This window comes from Musa acuminata, chromosome BXJ1-5 (assembly GCF_036884655.1).
Source record: "Musa acuminata AAA Group cultivar baxijiao chromosome BXJ1-5, Cavendish_Baxijiao_AAA, whole genome shotgun sequence".
Lineage (NCBI taxonomy): Eukaryota > Viridiplantae > Streptophyta > Magnoliopsida > Zingiberales > Musaceae > Musa > Musa acuminata.
In genome coordinates, this window is record NC_088331.1 from 11,258,778 (window position 1) to 11,277,258 (window position 18,481).

An 18,481-nucleotide genomic window follows, 5' to 3' on the forward strand; every position below is an offset into this window, starting at 1 on the left:
TGCAAGCCAATCACGTGAGTGATGGCACGTGTGGCTTGATACAGAATCTTTTTGCTTATTATATTTTGGCGTATATCACTTATAATTATTGCATATGCGCATATATATATTGTGATGTCCTTGGATTTGTGCAATGGGAATCGGATCGTGATGAGATCATGATAATGAGATCGATTCACCTTTAAACACATATCCTAAATAATCCCGGTCATAGGTTACTCGAGAAGGACATCGTGATAACCGGACAGACTATTGTGCTATATACCCGTCCATATGATGGATGCAGCTGGTCTCACAGCTGCTCATGTAGGGACACTAGGGATATAGTACAGGTGCTCATTGCAGAATGAGTTCACTGATTGATCCGCTTACGGAATGCTGGATGGTTGATGATACCTTATTGTTAGACAACGATTCCGTAGTCCCAGTGGTGTATCTGGTCCTTAGACTTGAGACACCAAGGATGTCCTGTATGAGTGCTCCACTCTTTGATACCAGACTTATAGGTTTGGCTGTCCCATATCTAGTACAGTTGGTCATTGGGAGTGGTAGTCGACCTTACGAGGGCTATTGAGTGTCGATAGAGGATCATCCACTCTCGGCGTCATGAGAGGAATATCCCATGTGTTCTTGCTCAGACAAATCCCTGGCCAAGGTCATTCGGGTTGAGAGAGAAAGAGTTCTCCGGGAGAATCCGATTAGAGCGAGACTCAAGTAGAAATCGTATGGGTCTGACAACACCATGCTCGATATACGGTCTCTGGGATATTAGATGGATGAGGGACTATAGGTACACGGTAACCGAGGACAGACAGGTCCAATGGATTGGATTCCCCTGTATCGTTTGGGGACTACGGCGTAGTGGCCTAGTACGTCCGTAGTCGATGAGTCGAGTGAATTATTACAGAGATAATAATTCACTGAGTTAGAAGGAGTTCTGACAGGTATGACTCACGGCCAGCTCGATATTGGGCCTAAAGGGTCACACACATATGGTAGACATTGCGATGAGTAGAGGTTCGGATATGAGATATCCGACGGAGCCCTTGTCTTATTTGATGACTCACGGCCAGCTTGATATTGGGCCTAGAGGGTCACACACATATGGTAGACATTGCGATGAGTAGAGGTTCGGATATGAGATATCCGACGGAGCCCTTATCTTATTGGATGCAGATCCAATACACACTAGGGGAGGACCCATTAGGGTTTGAAAGGGGACCTCTATAAATAGGAGGTATTCAGAGCCTCATAGGCTAGAGAGCTTTTGCTTGCCTTTCCTATTCTCCTATCCCTCTCTACCTCAGAGTAGGTCTGGAGTTTTGAGGAGCGTCATCGCAACCCTGCTGTGTGGATCACCGCTAGAGAGGAGGACAACCCTGCTGTGTGGATCACCGCTAGAGAGGAGGACGCTTGACCTCCTTCACCCTCTCTTAAGGATCTGCAAGGAAACAGGGATATATGATCTCCCTATGTAACACAATATACTCTATACGAGTTTTAAGTTTCGCGGATTTTGCGCACCAATCTTCGCACGACGACGAACATCTCTTTGGGAATCAGGGATTTTGTTTTCTTGTTCTTCCGCTGCGCATGTGATGTCGCCCCCAAGATTTCCCAACATCTCTTCCATATGAGAATGATACGTCCGTAGGAGGCTGAAATGTGCAGTGAGTTCAGCATATTACTAGGCATTGAGGGGTGCAGCGGGGGCTGTATTGACGTGGAGTCGCAATCTAGCAAGTGCATTTACAAAAGGCAGAATAATGCACATTTTATTCAGTAAGGTGGAGTAGTCCAAGGGGATGGTGGTCTCCGAAACTTTCAGAGAGAAGGAAACGAAAAGAGATGTTGCTCCAATGGGATAGATATCCATGAGGGATAAGTCCCGGCTCTCTAGAGGGAGAATCATGTGCAATAGACCGCACATGTTGAGGAGTAGTACCTCAAAAATAACAATTCCACGAAGCTCAATGGACTGAGTGAGCGACGAGGAGTCGTCACATTATCTCACTTGAGAGAATGCATTATTAGATGCATTGCGAGATCAAGTGGGGGAGCGAGCCAAAATAACACAAATGAAGGTATAGTTGGAGTCGATATGAAGATTGAACTCAAGTGAGGGCTGACCCGTAGAATGGCGGGTGTGAGGGCCACCATCAACTCAATGGGAAATGAGGAGCGGAGCAACTTGGGTGTAACTTGGCGAAGTACCCAAGCTGCATGAAGGGAGCCGACATAGAAGATGGAACATGAAGCAGAGGCACCGAGCTTTCCTTAGACAGAGGTCAAGGACATGAACTCTTACAGAGACAAGAGCAAGATCATGTTGTTTCAGGGGTCCTTCATTCTGATGGAGCGGACTCATCTTGCATGGTGCCAAAGACGAAGGAAGCTTCTAAGCATATGCACCTTATCTCGGAGAAGTATTTGATGGAGGAATTAAGAAGACTCAACTTGCGGAGGTGAAGTTGAGTTCAAAAGGCCTTGGCATGGGGCAAGAGGACGTAGAGGTTAGTACTCTTGAAGAATATGCCACAGTGTCATTCAAGTTGCCATGAAGGAAGTGGTGTGCAACGGAGATTATGCTGGTAGGGGCATAGGCCCAAGATCCAGACAATGGTGCACCATTTTCAACGAAGTCGGTGGACTTCGGGAGCTACTAGGTGACGGACTATCTTAGAGTGGTGTTTCATCTAGGTGTGACTTAAGATCCGGTGGATGAAGGTCGATTGCCAAAGGAGTGAACAAAATCGAAGGTGGAAGAGACCCTGCGATGTATTGGCTGAGGCCACACATGGAGGGATCACAATCCGAGTTCATCCCACAAGGATCAGAATGCAATGGAGATGTCACCGAGGGGCGATATGGGGCAACGGATCATGGTGAAACAGTTTGTGGCAATGCAATATACACGACATAGCCCCGTGAGGGACTATATCATACGGAGGTATGATTGGGAGCCATTGGGAGCTCCACTTCTGTGAACAACATGACGGCAAGAAGGGCTATGGATTCAAGGAGTGAAGGCCATGGTACTGTAGAGGCAGGTCTTCTGTACGTGCATTGAGTTTTGCATCGGATGAAAGCCTTGGTTATCAGCATATGGGGGCTATATTCCACCAAGGGAAAAGTTTGAATGTAAGTACAAGTGAGTCCCATGGGAGGGACTTGATCATGCAGAGGTATGATCGAAGCAGCTGGAGAGTCAGATTGCTTTATAGCCCATATTCACTTAAGGGTGCCCGGTAAGTCAGAGGACAAGGTCGAGTAAGCAAACATTGCTACCAAGGAAGCTAAGGAGAATAGAATCGGTGCAAACCCTACAACGTGATGGCAGAGGCTATGCATAAGAGTTACACTCTGTCTTTTCATCGACCAAAGGGAGCTGCTTGGAAAACACATAGGTGTTGAAGCAAAGGGTCGAAAGGGGCGAGGAAGCGATGATGAGTCCAGAGGGACTTAGCTACCCAAAATCAAGCATCAGTTAGAATAGAGGTGGACTCAGAAGAGTACCACAAAGACATATCTATTGATCATAAAGAAAAAGGATGCAGATGCGAGGCGACGGATAGTAGGGCTATGGGCAGTGCCATTGTACCGTAGAGGCGAAACTTCTTTGAAAGTCATTGATCCCTTGCTCTCATGGAGGGAGAGCGCTTGGTCATGAAAGGGACCGAGGAGGTGGAGCATGCAGTGGCAAACTCCAAGTACCGAGATAAGGCTGAAGGGTAGAGGTCAAGGAACTTCGTAAGACCGGTGTCAACGAGCTTCTCATCAAGATAGCTGAAAGCGAAGGACTTCGGGTCATACAAGAGTGCATGACCAAGGAATAAAGCTGGCAGTATGCGGTGTTGTACCTTTGCTACTCAGTGGAGTAGACGACTGAGTTGATAGAGAAGACGGTATAATCTCAGAGGCAACCAAAATGATTAGAGACTTGCTCCAAGTTGGGGTGAAAACTTCCTGCATTCCAAAAGTTCGATGGCATTATGCGGTGTTGTACCTTTGCTACTCAGTGGAGTAGACGATCGAGTTGATAGAGAAGACGATATAATCTCAGAGGCAACCAAAACGATTAGAGACTTGCTCCAAGTTGGGGTGAAAACTTCCTGCATTCCAAAAGTTCGATGGCATTGAGAAGGTGAATCACAGTAGCTAACTCAATACAAGGAGTGCAAACACTTCGAGTGCTTCAAAAGTGTGAGCAAAGAGCAGGCGAATGCTAGTAACCAGCTCGATGCATGGAGTACAACCCTCGAGGAGATGGGCGAAGTCAAGTAACCATTGCCTTTTCAACTCTTAAGAGAATGGGCGAAACTGAGTACCCTAATTCTCTTATCTATCCAGTAGAGGAGCTTTGCACAGGTTCAAAGACCCTTCGAAGATATTAGAAGACAATAGTTATCAAATCCTCACCAATGGTGATCAGTGCTACTGAGAGTAGATTATCTGCTTCATTTCCCAATAGAATGCCAATCGAAAGCGGAAGTGATGCGAATCTACTTGGAAGTGACAACTAAGTAAAAGAAGAGTCGATGGGCAAATTTTATGGAGGAAGGACCCAAAACTTCAGAAGTTTGCGAGGCGATGCTCGTTAAAACTCCAACAAGCATCCACCCAGTTCAAAACAGCATGAGGCATTTGAGAGACTGGTGCATAGTAAAGATAGTCTTTTCCTTCATCTAGAGGATCGGCAAGAACCAACAGGGATCAACACAACTCAACTAACCCCATATTAGAGTCAGAGTCATTGGCGAGTTGAAGCAACATGGCAGATCAAAGGTTCGACTACTCAAAAACAGTAGCGAAGAGCAGTTGGGAGCCAAGAGGCGCATTGCAACTGTAGCAGAAGATTGAAGACTCAGCAAAGGTGAGGAGTTGTAGTGTCGGCAAAGGCTTCGACGAGGACATCGAAGGAATAAGTGGGGGAGAATGTCATGGACAAAGTTCTAAACATAATGTTTAATGTAATACTTATGTATGTCCATGTCTTTCTGTTTGTTCATGCTTTGCACAACATGTAGAGGAACGGTCGAAGGCTTAACAACCTCATTTTAGTTGGGTTTGGTAGCCTTCTTAGGCTTGTAAATAAATGTTATGTCATGTGGACACTTGTGAGAGATACTCGGTCTATAGTGGACCATTTTGACCCTTTGTTGTACAACCGTTCAGAGTTTGTAAAGTCTGTTTATAATTTGCATTGTCTATGAAGTGTTTTTTAAATGTTTACTTGTAAATCTCGAGTGAGGCGCTTTCTCTAACCTGTTTTCTCTTTTGTATGTTCTAAGGGACCATGGGAGATTTTAGGGAGGCAGACCTTTGCGGATAGATACGCTAGGGTGCTACACAACTTAGGCAAAACCAGCTAAGTCCATGACAGTAGGTCGGGAAGATCGAACCACTATAAATTTGTTTGCCTCTTTTTACTTGCCCTTTACTTATGACTTAGTTTTATTCTCTTTACTTGCAATTTTAGCTTGATCAATTGAGTTTTTAAAATGTATTGATTTAACGATAGAGTTTTAAAATAAATTAAATATATTATTACATGAATTCACCTCTCCTCCTCCCCTCTTAATGCCAATCTTAATACAGATGATATGCCGAAAGAATGGACACCAAAAGCTTTAAAGATATACTAGATAAGTGATTGATTTATCAAGGACTTAATCGAGGTTATTTTAAGCCAATTAAGCTAGTATTGAGTCAAAACAAAACTAACTTGTTAAAAAAACTATTGGTATTGAGGCCCGGTCAAATTTGAGCCCGTTAGAAGGCCAAAATAGTAGCCTAAAGTAGCCTAAATAGTAGACAAGCATTATTTTTTGCTTTATCAGCTTTTCCGATGGTGGTAATACCACCTAGGGCAATAGTAGTAATGCCCAAAATTTAAATTTTTTTATAGTAATGCCTTGAGAGTTTAGAATTATAATTGTGTCAAAAGTTATGATGATAATATATACAATGTCAATGATAGTATCGATCATATCTTGAAATTTTAGAAATTTAAATTTTTGAGTCCATTCTTGAAGTCTTTTAGGATTATAAATACCTCACTCTTGCTTAATTGATAGAGCATTCATTCTTTAGCTAGTGAAGTATTGTAAACTCATATTTTGAGTATAGTTTGAGTCACCTCCTTTTTTTTTTTTAAGTTTGGTTGAAATTTTAAGTTGTAGGAGATAAGATATCTCTTATAAAAAGATAGTGTGAAATATCTCATGAGCCTAAAAAAGAAAAAAAAAAAAAAGGATAATTGATCTTTGCTCGTTAGAAAAAAGATTGATAGTGATAACCTGTGGCATCAAAGGAAGAGGAATTTAGAGTCGACGTAGGTTGGAAAGACTGAATCACTATAAATTGATTTGCCTCTCTTTACTTGCACTTTACCTATGACTCAGTTTTATTATCTTTACTCGCTACTCTAACCTAATCAATCGAGTTTATGAAATATATTAATTTATTTGATTAAAATTTAAAATTAATTAAAAATATTATTACACTAATTCACTCTTTCCGTACCCCCCCTAACGAAACAATTACTAATTCATTTCCCCCCTCTCCCCTTGATTATACTCTAAGCTTCTCTAACTACCCTAAGAATAAATCTTTAGTTTCCTTATTATTCAAAAATAACATTCAAAAACGATTTGAGTTAATTCATTCAGATATTTGGGGACAATTATCTTTTAACTCTTATTCTCATCATAAATATTTTGTTTCTTTTTTATTGATGATTATGTCTTTAATGTCTTTCAACATTTATTGATGATTATAAAAATTGACACCTTTTATATGTTACTGGGACCTTACTTCTTGATGCTTCTTTATCTTCTCATTTTTGGATAGAAGCTTTATTTATAACTGTGTATGTTTAATTAATCATTTACCATCACCTAATCTTCATAATGAGTATCCATATTTTTGTTTATTTAATGAGCATCCTAATTATAATCGATTATGTATTTTTTTGATGTCTTTGTTATGCATGTCTTCCTTCATCCGACAGAAATAAATTGACTTTACAATTTGTAAGATGTGCATTTCTTGGATATGCATCGAATCAAAAAGGTTTTCTTTGTTATAATTTTATTATTCATCGTATTTGTATCTCACGTAATGTTATTTTTATTTAAAATCTTTATTGTTTTCAAACCACTCATATTTCATCTTTAATAATAGTTCTAATAACCCAAGATTTGATTCTGGGGTAGTTTGTCAACAAGAGATGAGAGAATTATCAATCAAGACACAGAAAAGTCTAGATCAAATAACTTCTTCCTCTCCTTATCTAAGTTCTACATTACCAACTATTAAGATAGTTGTACCTTCCTTAAGATATTATACTTAGCATATTAGACCTCTAGATCATTTATCTATTATGACTACCTTGTCAACTGTCCATGTTCCAAATTCCTGTTCACAAGCTAGGCAACAATTGCATTGATAGAATGCTAAGAATGAAGAACTGGAAGCTTTGACAAAAAATCATACATGAGATATTATTCCTTGGCCAGATGAGTGTAAGCCAATTGGGTGCAAATGAGTTTTACTCCATTAAGCAAACCGTAGTTGATCTTTGGATCGATATAAAACTCATTTAGTTGCTCTTGGGAATTGGCAAGAATATGAGATTAATTATAAAAAGTACTTTTTATATGATGATCTTTTTTGAATACATATAAAAAGTACTTTCTTATACGGTGGATTCCTGTATGAAGACGATCAGATTCAAAAACTCATATTTGTTGTCTATGATATTCTCTGTTACAGAGTTCTCTACATGCTTCTTTCCATACGAAAGATCTTGGAAATGTTTCTAGATGAACTTTCTGTTCATCTCTAAGCTCAAGATATATTCATTTAATCAACGTAAATATATCAAAAAATTGATTACTTCGGTTGGACTTGAACGTTCAACTCCGATACTCTATTGGAAATCAATATGAAATACTCTAAAAATAAAGGAGAACTACTATACGATCCTAATAGATATCGATAGCTTGTCGGAAGTCTGATTTATTTAGTAATTACTCGATCAGATATTTCTTATGTAGTAAACCTAATAAGTCAGTTCATGCTATCAACATAGATATTTACATATGGTAGCAGTGAAAAGAATAATTTATTATTTACTTGGGACTTGTAATCATAGATTATTCTATAAGGTTGGATTTTCACTTACCCTCCAAGCTTATAGTAACACTGATTGGGCAAGGTGTTCAGTTAGTATATTGTATGTTGGCAATACTCTTGTTCGATGAAAATGCAAAAAATATAGGAGAGAGTATCTAAATCTTCTACCAAAGTTGAATATAGAGCTATATCATCGGCTTGTTTTGAAATTGTTTGGCTTCGACGACTTCTCTTTCCACCATTCTTTTGATTCACCAAAGAACAAAACACAGAGGTGGATTGTCACTCACTATATTTGATATTGCCTACTTTGATCATACATTACCTCATCTCAACAGAGTTTCAACCTGTAAATATTTTTACAAACTCATTGTCAAAGACACGACATCAACTTTGGCTAACAAATTGATGCTTATTAATTCAACAGTAGCATCAATTTGAGGGAGGATGTCAAATCTAATCAAATAGTAAAATTTCAGCAATCAGTTTCAATTGCAGTCAATCTATTATAATTTCAGTTAATCTATTTTATATATATATATATATATATATATATATATATATATATATATATATATATATATATATTGTGATTGAGTGTAAATATTCAATCTTTGTAATAATTTTCTTGTAAAGAAACTTTGTACATGATTATATAGAGATCAATCTCCAAACGGAAGACAAAGTGTTTTCATAAAATCAATCTGTTGCTTTTTGACATTAGCTGACAGCAAACTAACCGTTGATGCGGGCATCTATTTTTAAGCATGAATTATCTTTACATGATAGATGTGGTGATGAAACAACTTAGACTCAACTCTCTTCTTAAACCATTAAACTAGTTGGTTCTTATCAATTTAGTTGGTCACGTGAAATGACAGGAAGAGAGAAAAAAGAATTAGTTCCTCCTTTTGACAGCAATCTTTGGTTTAAAGACGATGCTTTACAGATTAAACATAAATCTTTGAACAGATGACATCAAAAGGTATTAAACTAGATCTAAGTATTTGATTTCATAAACATAAATATTATTTTCGTATTTTAAATCAACATATTACAGATTTTTATGCTTTCATAAACAACTTAGACTCACTCACGAGGAAGCAGAACCAGAGGAAAAGGATACTGTTTGCTCAGCTTTCAGTCAGTCTTCCAAGTAAGAAAGCTATCTTCCTCCTTTCTATCGATCAGTCTGAAACCGGAGAAAGTGATGAAACAGCTGCGACTCACTAAAGAGGAAGCAGAACGAAGGAAGGAAAAGGTAGACTGTTTACCCAGCTTTCATTCAGTCTTCCTTCGAGTAAGAAAGCTATCTTTCTTCTTTTAACGTTACGTCGTTTTCTTCCTTTGAGAGTAGCAATCGTATCTTAAACCTTTTCCATGATTGTGTGATCTATGCATAGAGTTGCGTCTTCAATGCCACAAGCTCATTTAGATAGGCTCAATGCAATACGTCTAATAAGAGAATAGAAAGAAATCTTTTTTTTTTTTTTCTCTTTTCTTTATTTACTTTAAAATTAGAAACATTCCAAATATTATAAAACTTATGACATACTTCAAACGCCACTAATTAATAAAATTTATTCAAATAATAAATAAACTAAATTGGTTCTCGCATCGTCAGATCAATGAAAATTTTTTAGAATAATTCAATCAATCTAAATAATATATTTGTTAACTGATGAGAGGTAGTTTTTACTTCTTTTTTAGTCAAAGTTTTTAGTACAATTATAATTGCACCACTCTACTTACTTAATAGACGACGAGCAAGTAGAAGGTGAGAGTGGAATTGGATCATCCCTTCATTGGTGCCTTTGGACTGAAATCAATTCCATCTTTAACTTTTGAAACTATGTTGTATATTAATTATTGTTTATATATATATACATACATATATATATATATATATATACATACATATATATATATATATATATATATATATATATATATATATATATATATATATATATATATATATATATATATAGTACTCTATTTTCACATCAGCCTTTCTGAAATGGTTATACGGGGTGGCATTTCCGGGCCCACGTTCATAGCTTGATGACAACGAACCCATCGCCTCTCGGCCCACTTATAGCTAGCTATAGGGTTCAGCGCTTCCTTCTGCGAAGGAGGGAGGGACGTCGAAAGAAGACTCCACCGCCATGGAGGAAGGAAGGAGGTGGGAGGACATGCAAGTGGACTGTTTGGTCAACATCTTCCGGCGGCTCGGCCTCGACGACCTCACAGTCTCGGTGCCCTTCGTCTGCACGTGCTGGTGGCGCGCCTCCCTCGACCCGGTCTGCTGGCGAGTCCTCAACCTACGGTCGCTGGACTTCAGGACCTGGAGCCAGTTCAGCCGGAGCTTCGGCTCCCGCTACCGTCTCAAGACTCTCTCCTTCTCCGCGTTCTTGAGGTTGGTCGTCCACCGCAGCCATGGCTCCGCTTCCGAGCTCATCTTTCCCTTGTCCTCCGGCGCGTCGGTGCACGACTTGGCCTACGTCTCCATCAAGTGAGTGCAAGTACGACCTTCTTCCTCTGTCGTCGGTTCTCGCCGACGAATTCACGATAATGTCTCGATCAATCCTTGTGCTTGTGCACATATTAGCAGTTGTCCCGGGTTGAGGACTCTTGCTTTGCCCGATAAGCTGATGCTGGAAGACGACCTCCGCATTCCGGAACTCATTGGAAGGTGGAAGGATCTGGAGCAGCTGGAGCTGGAGACGAAGCCCACTTCGTTCCTGGAAACGGTGGCAGCGATCGGGCACAACTGCACGCGGTTCGCCCGGCTGAAGGTGCGGGGGTTGATCGGCAAGGAAGACGCGAGCGTCATCGCGATGTGTCTGCCGGAGCTGAAGCAGCTGGAGCTGAGCGGATCGTACCTGACCAAGGACGAGCTGGCGGTGATCGTGAGCGGCTGCCGGAAGCTGGAGAGGCTGACCGCCACGGACTGCCTGGGCTTCCAAGCCGACGAGGAGCTGTTGCGGTTGGCCTCCGGCATCCACAGCTTCGAGCACGAGGGTTCGAAGCTGCTGAGCGACAATGGCTACGAGACGGACGAATCAGAGCAGCAGTCTGGATTTTTCTACTGGTGACTGAGACTGCCACGCTTTCTCCTCGAAACCATATGAACAAACCCTCTCCTGCATCAACCTTAATGGAATTATAGTCTCCATTGTTGATCTCTTCGAGTTAGTAAGATCATGAATTTATCTATGTGTTAATTTGACAGAGTTCAGAATCGCGCCATATGACTGACTCTCGAGTCTCCAAAGATGTGGTTGAGGATGATGTGCCACTGACTAAAAATAAATGAATAATAATAATAATAATAATAATAATATATTCATCCGATCCTTATAAATTAATATTAAATTTTATCCATTTTGAACGTGAAACTAATCAGAGTATTATGCTACTGATCGACTCTGAATAATAATAGTAGAGGTTGGAAACATAAACACTACATTTCATTTGTCATTAGGATTCCATGTTATCGAATCTGACAGGAAAATGAAAAACTCAGAATCCTATGAACACTACTAGCAAATGTCTTAGAGAGAGAGAGAATGACATAATTGTATGTTGATTAACGAAAGACAGTAGCTTTCTTTCTGTAGAGTGGCTAACGCTTGAAGAAATACTTCTTTCTTTCTTCTCGCCAATAAAGAGAGCAGCTCACCTGTGTCGCTTCACAGGTCCATCATTTGACAAGAGCTTTCGAAAAGGGAAAGGGACCAATTGCTCAAAAGATTGAACTGCCTTTCTTATTTTTCAGCTCCATCACCATCATATAAATCCCAAAGCTGCATCAGTCTGTATTTGGTTGAAACTAACGGCGTGTGAGATCTAATTGTGATGCGATATTCGATTGTTCTGCTTCACCATTCCTTACCTCCAAAGCTGTGCGATTAATTTTGCAGCTCTGCAGAAGATTCATTTGCATTGAGAATGTGGCACCAGAGTTCAGAGACTACACAGATGGATCCACAAAATTAAAGGAAGATAAGAGTTCATTCCACACATGAGGGTGATGATGGGAAAGCATTTATCTTTAGAACAGCATTAGATTAGAAGTTAGTGATGTGTTTGTTGATAGTGGGAATTTATATAATTTTGGTCAGAATTAAGTAAAGTAGAATGCAACTATTTTTAGTTTCAGATAGAATCACATCACTCTTAAAACAAAAGAGTAAAGAGTATAATTAGATCTTACTCAAACTAAAATCTCTATCACCTGCATCATGGTCATCATTATACCATTTGACTCATTTACATGTTTTTTAAATAATATTATAATATATATATATTTATTTATTTATTTCTTTATTTATTTTTAAGATATTGAAAATATTATAAGATTATTATATTATATTACGTCTTTCTGTTTGTCATAATTTAAAATAAAAAACTATTTGAGAAAAAAAAAAGAGTGCTTTTTTAAATGAAAACAGAGAAACTTTTAACATTTATAGGACAAATGATCAGAGAGAACAAATGATGAAAACTTTGTCGGGAAGAAAAAGCAACGACATGATGAGATTTTACAGTACAGAATAGTCTCTGATCATCAAAGAAATGACAATAGCTACATCGTGCAAAATGTGGTGCTTTGGACAAACACAAGGTGACAGAATGGGACATGTCCCAATGCATAGTGGCTTTATATATATATATATATATATATATATATATATATATATATCTGGATAAATTTCTGATTTTTTTTGAAGTTTTCTCGAAAGATGCTTTTTTTTATCATAATTCTAAAGGTGCTTTCTATTCACTATAATCTCTGAAATATTTCTTATCAAAACAATATATCTTATCGATCAATAAAAACTTGAATTAAGGTGCTTTTGTTCATAAATAAAAAATAAAAAAAATTATTTGAAATTTTATTTTTGTTGATTAGAGTTTATTATTATTGGATTTTGAGTCCATTTACCTACCAAAGTTACAGTGAGAATTATAGTGTTTCGGTGTAGGTATCGAAAATATTATAAAATCATTGTGATTGACATCATAAAATGTATACATGGGATCGATTAATAGAGTGTAATATAGCTGCTCTAATTATCTTGTCAGGAGACATATGAGGATTTATGACAAATAAGGAAGGCTCTTGATAAAATTCAAAAGGACCACATTCCATGAAAAATTACCAAAAAAAAAAAAGAAAAAACTTTTTCGAAAATCCTCCCAATTTATCCCTCAGTATATGTGTATTAACCTAACCTGCACACCAGATGTTAATAAACAAACTTATTTTGTGACTTGAGTTGAACCTAATCATCAAAGTCGTATACTATATGGACAAAACATCACCAATGTCATTTTTTTAGCCTTGACTGAGAAAATGGAGACATATAGCTACTAGCAAACATCATTGTTTCTCAAGGTTCCCCCCTCCCCCTAAAAAACACAAAAAAGTACAGTTTCATGTCTACCCTTCTAAATTTAAGTTTATCATAAATATACCTCCGAGACATAAATAATGTTTTTTTAATGTTAATCTCTATTAACTAAATTTAAATGCTAAATCAAAATATACTCATCATTATGTATATATATATATATGTTTGATATTAGAAAATTGGAATCCACGGTTCAGATTCCAAATCGATAGTTTTAATTTCAAACCGATTAAATATGATATAGTTGTTAAATACTTAGATTTAAAACCAACTAACTTGGGTTAGAATCTTGATGAAGTTATTTTAGTTTGATTAAAAATTTTACAATTTTATTTTTTTCAATCAAAATTTTTTTAAAAAATTAGTATACTCATATTATAGTTATATATCTATTTTAAAATTTTTAAAAATAAATTACAATTTTTAATATTTTAAATTTTAAAATGATAAAAAAAAAAAAATTAAGGATTCCACCGAAATCAAATCGTCCAAACCAAAATTAAAACCAAAACCGAAATTGACGATTCTAATTTTGATTCCAAAATCAGGACAGCTCGAATCTGATTCTTGAGTTTTAAAAACTAGAACCGTCTGTCCTAGAATGAAACCATCGACGGAACAGTTAGGCACTATATTATCTTATATTATTATACCGAAGGTGCAGTTATAATCTCCTAGAAGGCGTACGTCCCATCCTCGTAGTGGATGCAATTGCTCTGGCGTCGACTGCAGAGCAATTACCTCAGCACGCTTCCCTGCTTCCCGTGAGAATCTTTAAGTTCCGTCAATCTGCTGCGTTCAGGAACCTCATGAACCACTGGTGAGCTTCAATTACAAAAACTTGTGATTTCATATCTACCTATTATGCCAAAGAGAGCCTGAAACCGTAATTGAATGCAACACCACAGTTCAATTTTCGGATCATCTTCACAGGCAACACACTGATTTTGAAAATTAGCTCAACGATCTGCAAACTGTCAGCAACCACAGAACTTCAACATCTTGTACAAACACTCTTAAATAATCTAAGAATAGTAGACCAGCATTAGCTTGATCATTCTCGGAGTGTGAGTTGATGATGTGGTTGTACATTAATGTAGTCGTCTCTGATCTTTAGTGCATTGCCTGCATCTTTCTGGAGGAGACATACTTCTTTGTGGGGGTCATAGTAGGGTAGTAGCATTCCTCATCACAGGAAAAATAGAAGCTATATATTAGAAAAAATGAAAACATTTATTAAGCTTAATGTAAGAAAACAAGATAATCATACTATGACCTTATTGTAATTGCAAAACTCCAACTACATCCGTGAACATTTTGTTGATACAGAAAGAAAATGAAAATGAAATCCACTTGGGTCTGAAAAATTTGTGAAGGGCAAGAATGCTATAGCAATCAATAATTAAACTGCTGTACAGATATTATACTGCCAAAAAGCCTGACGGATATTTATCCTAATATTTAAACACACTTTTAAGTTTCTGAATCTATGGCACAGATTAGAAAGCATTACAAGGCTACCACCATGAATGACAGTTACTACCAGTGAAAAATTGAAACACCAAACAGTCTTAAGGAACTTGATCGAAAAAGTATGATAATTCATGCACCAGTAATCTGATATTGAACAGAGTCCGTATTCTTCTAATATGCAATTGTCGCAAAATGGACAATCAACCAGTTATGATGCCAGCAAGAACATCACTCTTTCCTCTGGCAAAAATGGTGTAGACTAGGCAGATTGCATCCTGCCATCCGTACAAAGAGTCCCATGTGTCAGCAACCTGGTATGAGGGTAAATGAGACAATTAGAAATGTTGGACCCTGAACAAAAATTTCTTGGCTTCATAAACCAACACAACCACCTAAATATCAATCCAAAGTGAGCACTTGAAATAACACTTCATTCTAATAATTCAAAAGAGAAAAAGGAACATCCAATCTTTAAAGGTACCATAAGTTTTCTGAACTGTTTTCTTTTCCTGGATTCTACATGAAGGGCTATCTACATTTAGGATTACTGAAACTGTTGTTCTACCATCAAGAAGGAAAAAAAAGAAACAATGTCTTTTAACATGTTTGACTGTTTGAGGATTACCTTTTCTGGTCTCATCCCTAAATCTTTTATTAGGCAGTTCAAGTGCCATGAATCTGAGTCCATGATTTGCATCCATGGACCATGCCTTCTGATATCTTACCACCATCCCCTACAATCACTAGCAATCAAGCCAACTCCTGAGATGTCCAGCTTGTCTTTAATTTATATCTTAAACCATCTCCAACGATCACCAGCAATTATGCCAGATGATATGCTGGCCAGCTTGTCTTTGATTTATATCTGATCACCATGCCTACAATCACCAACTGGTGAATGACTCGAGGTAGCCATCTCTGATATGCTAAAGAGTTCACGCTGTCTTATGTTGATATGATATGGGATGGCTTAAAGGTTTATCACAATTTGGAATCAAGCAGTGTCTCCATATTTATGCTGATAAGAACATTAGGACTCTGACAATTTGCTGGCCTGGTTATCTAATAATGGTAGGACTAAATCTACAATCATCAATCAAGAGAAAGGACCATAGATGAAGCTAAATGTTGAAAAAGGATTAAATCTAGCCAAACCCAAGTAATTAATAATCCAGAAAATGTAGCTTCTATTAACAATCTTGGAACCTAAACATGAACTAGGAGTAGATTTGTTATAAATTTATATTTGGATGGGCTTGGAACCTTTGCACCAAAGCTAGCCTTAGTTCAAGTTGTTGGTAAATGAGGCTCCATAAAGCCCAGCCAAGAATGGTCAAGAAAGTAACTGACAGTTATGGTCTGCCTAGAGAGTATGTAAATAGCCAGTAACAAACTTGATAACCAACTGGCAGTGAAGTAAAATTTGATACTGGATTCAATATATGCTAGTAGAAGTAATGTGACATGCAACAGAAGCAAAGGATGCACATTTAGGTATGAACATATAACAAAACAGTCACATCAACATATTCATTAGGTTCTGTAGTTCTGACCATAATTATATTAAAACAAATTCAGGGCAAAAGAAAAGCCAGACCATTTTTAGTCAGTAAACTAAAAATGAACATCTAAAAAATTCCAAAGATGAGTGGCACTCGATCTTGAGATACAAAATTTAAACAAGTTGGCCAGTCATGCGAGAAAGATCCATATCATCATTCATCAACCAAACTTTTGCCACTAGTCTAGGGTTTATCATAGAGAGCACAACAGATAATGACATGACTCCTTAGTGCCATGATTATATCAAAGTGATGCTGTCACCAAAGAAAGTATGGATAAGGGAATATGCCCAAGAACTTAATTGTCTAGTTGATGTGTCCTTAAGGTTTGAGTTCAAACGCTTGTAACCACAGGGCAACTGGACCTGCCAGAATCTAGGAAAAAATAAAATAAGAAGCATGCTATAGGGAGTGACATCCATCCATATGAAAAAAGAAAACCAATAAGCCAGTGGAACACAAAAACATAAGGACAACCTGAATAAATGTTGAAAATCAGTGAATAAATTCTTCTACTGACATGCCTGGATATAGGACACTTACCAAGTAAACTGGACCATGAATTGTGTCAATGCAGAGGCCAGCACCTTGTGGTAGAGTAAGGTCCGCGCAGGCTGTGACAGAAACAATGTCACAGACATCAACTTTAACTAGTGATTTGTCAATTTGGGGAGATCCTTGTGACCTTCCAGAAGGACTTTGTGACAGATTCTTCTCAGCACTACTGACCTGGTAAAGATTAAATTTGATGCATTATTGTTAGTATCAAGAAATCTATTTCACCAAATCTATCCTGATTATTACATAAAGGTAGAAATATGAACAAATAACTCATTATAGATAAGGATTACAGTAATTGAGTGAAGCAACCCTTCAGTAATATCATTTTCACATAACTTGTCTGCAGTTTAATGAGTAAACATTTAGGTTAGTGGGCAATGAAATTCCACAGATAAGTTGCTCTTATTCTTGAGGAACTTATAGATTTGCATCTACAGGAAAAGTGATCAAGAATACAAGGATAACTCCTATTTTCCACAACAAACCAACAACATAAGAAAAGATACCAAATGACTTCAGGAGGATATTAATTTAAAGAAATTTTGATTATAAATTTAGTAGATCATCCTTTGAGATCAGCAGGAGATGGTCAGAGATGAAGTTAAGAATTCAAATTTTGGTTGAACCAGTTGGTATGAAGCAGTATTTGCTAATTTGATAATGGACAGGTACAAAACCATATCAGTCGGTACTTGTTGATATTTATTTTTTATTACCTTTTCAGTAATACCAAATAATATGCATCAGTATGCAGCCATGTATTGTGAGACCAATTACCAAAACCAGTCAAGATTTATATCCTTCAATAAAGTATCAAATATCCATGGATAATCCATATAAATGCACCATTAAGATATAGAGGCCCTGAAGAGAAGTGAAAGAAGTAGCACATGATCATGGACATGCATATGTTGACATCCAGAGCAATTTGGTCATAGGGAAAACCAAGGTTTGACGTACCACCCAAAACGTTACAGTACAGGTGATATGTACATGTCTGCCGGCTGATCAGTATGTGGACCAGCCCATTTCAGATGTTAGACTGAAATATGGCCCAGTGTCGGTCTGTACAGGGAATGTATCGATTGATACAGTCGAAACTTATCCTATATCAACTGATATGGGTCAGTATCAATCATAATTTGATCGATATCGACACATATCAAGTTTCATTTTGACCCCAAGGGTCAAATTTGATGGTTGGGGCCTCGTTCAGAGCTTTAAATCCCCTCCCTTCCCTTACTTTCACTCACTCTCTTTCTCACTCTTTCTCACACTCACTTGTGACTAAAGCTTCAGTTGATTCACTTCCTTCAATGGAAGCCA

The 18,481-nt window shown here is 37.7% G+C and overlaps 2 protein-coding genes across 5 annotated transcripts in view; one reads left to right on the forward strand and one right to left on the reverse strand.

Moving 5' to 3' along the window:
• Positions 1–10,237: 10,237 nt before the first annotated feature.
• On the forward strand, positions 10,238–11,391 carry LOC103985094 (F-box protein FBW2-like). 2 transcript variants are annotated; one of them, XM_018826188.2, is made up of 2 exons: positions 10,238–10,654; positions 10,751–11,391. In XM_018826188.2, exons 1-2 carry the CDS (start codon positions 10,308–10,310, stop codon positions 11,235–11,237), a joined length of 834 nt encoding a protein of 277 aa, XP_018681733.2. In that variant the 5' UTR covers positions 10,238–10,307; the 3' UTR covers positions 11,238–11,391. The 2 variants fall into 2 exon arrangements, with proteins under 2 accessions (XP_018681733.2, XP_009400980.2); XM_009402705.3 differs by having other exon boundaries at positions 10,240–10,654; positions 10,754–11,391.
• A 3,535-nt stretch (positions 11,392–14,926) lies between these two features.
• LOC135673798 (protein HLB1-like) overlaps positions 14,927–18,481 on the reverse strand; it is a 32,209-nt gene continuing 28,654 nt past the window's right edge. For all 3 annotated transcript variants that reach the window (XM_065183108.1, XM_065183109.1, XM_065183107.1), the window contains 2 exons: positions 17,138–17,323; positions 14,927–15,343 (listed from right to left, as the gene is read on the reverse strand). In XM_065183108.1, the coding sequence (XP_065039180.1) occupies positions 15,233–15,343; positions 17,138–17,323 (297 nt within the window). In that variant the 3' untranslated portion in view covers positions 14,927–15,232. The remainder of the gene's footprint in view (positions 15,344–17,137; positions 17,324–18,481) is intronic.

Excerpts from the sequence above, each read along its gene's own strand:
- LOC103985094 (XM_018826188.2), top strand. The coding sequence starts at position 10,308 with ATGGAGGAAGGAAGGAGGTGGGAGGACATGCAAGTGGACTGTTTGGTC. Across the intron at positions 10,655-10,750 it reads TTGGCCTACGTCTCCATCAA|CAGTTGTCCCGGGTTGAGGA; the intron begins GTGAGTGCAAGT and ends TGCACATATTAG.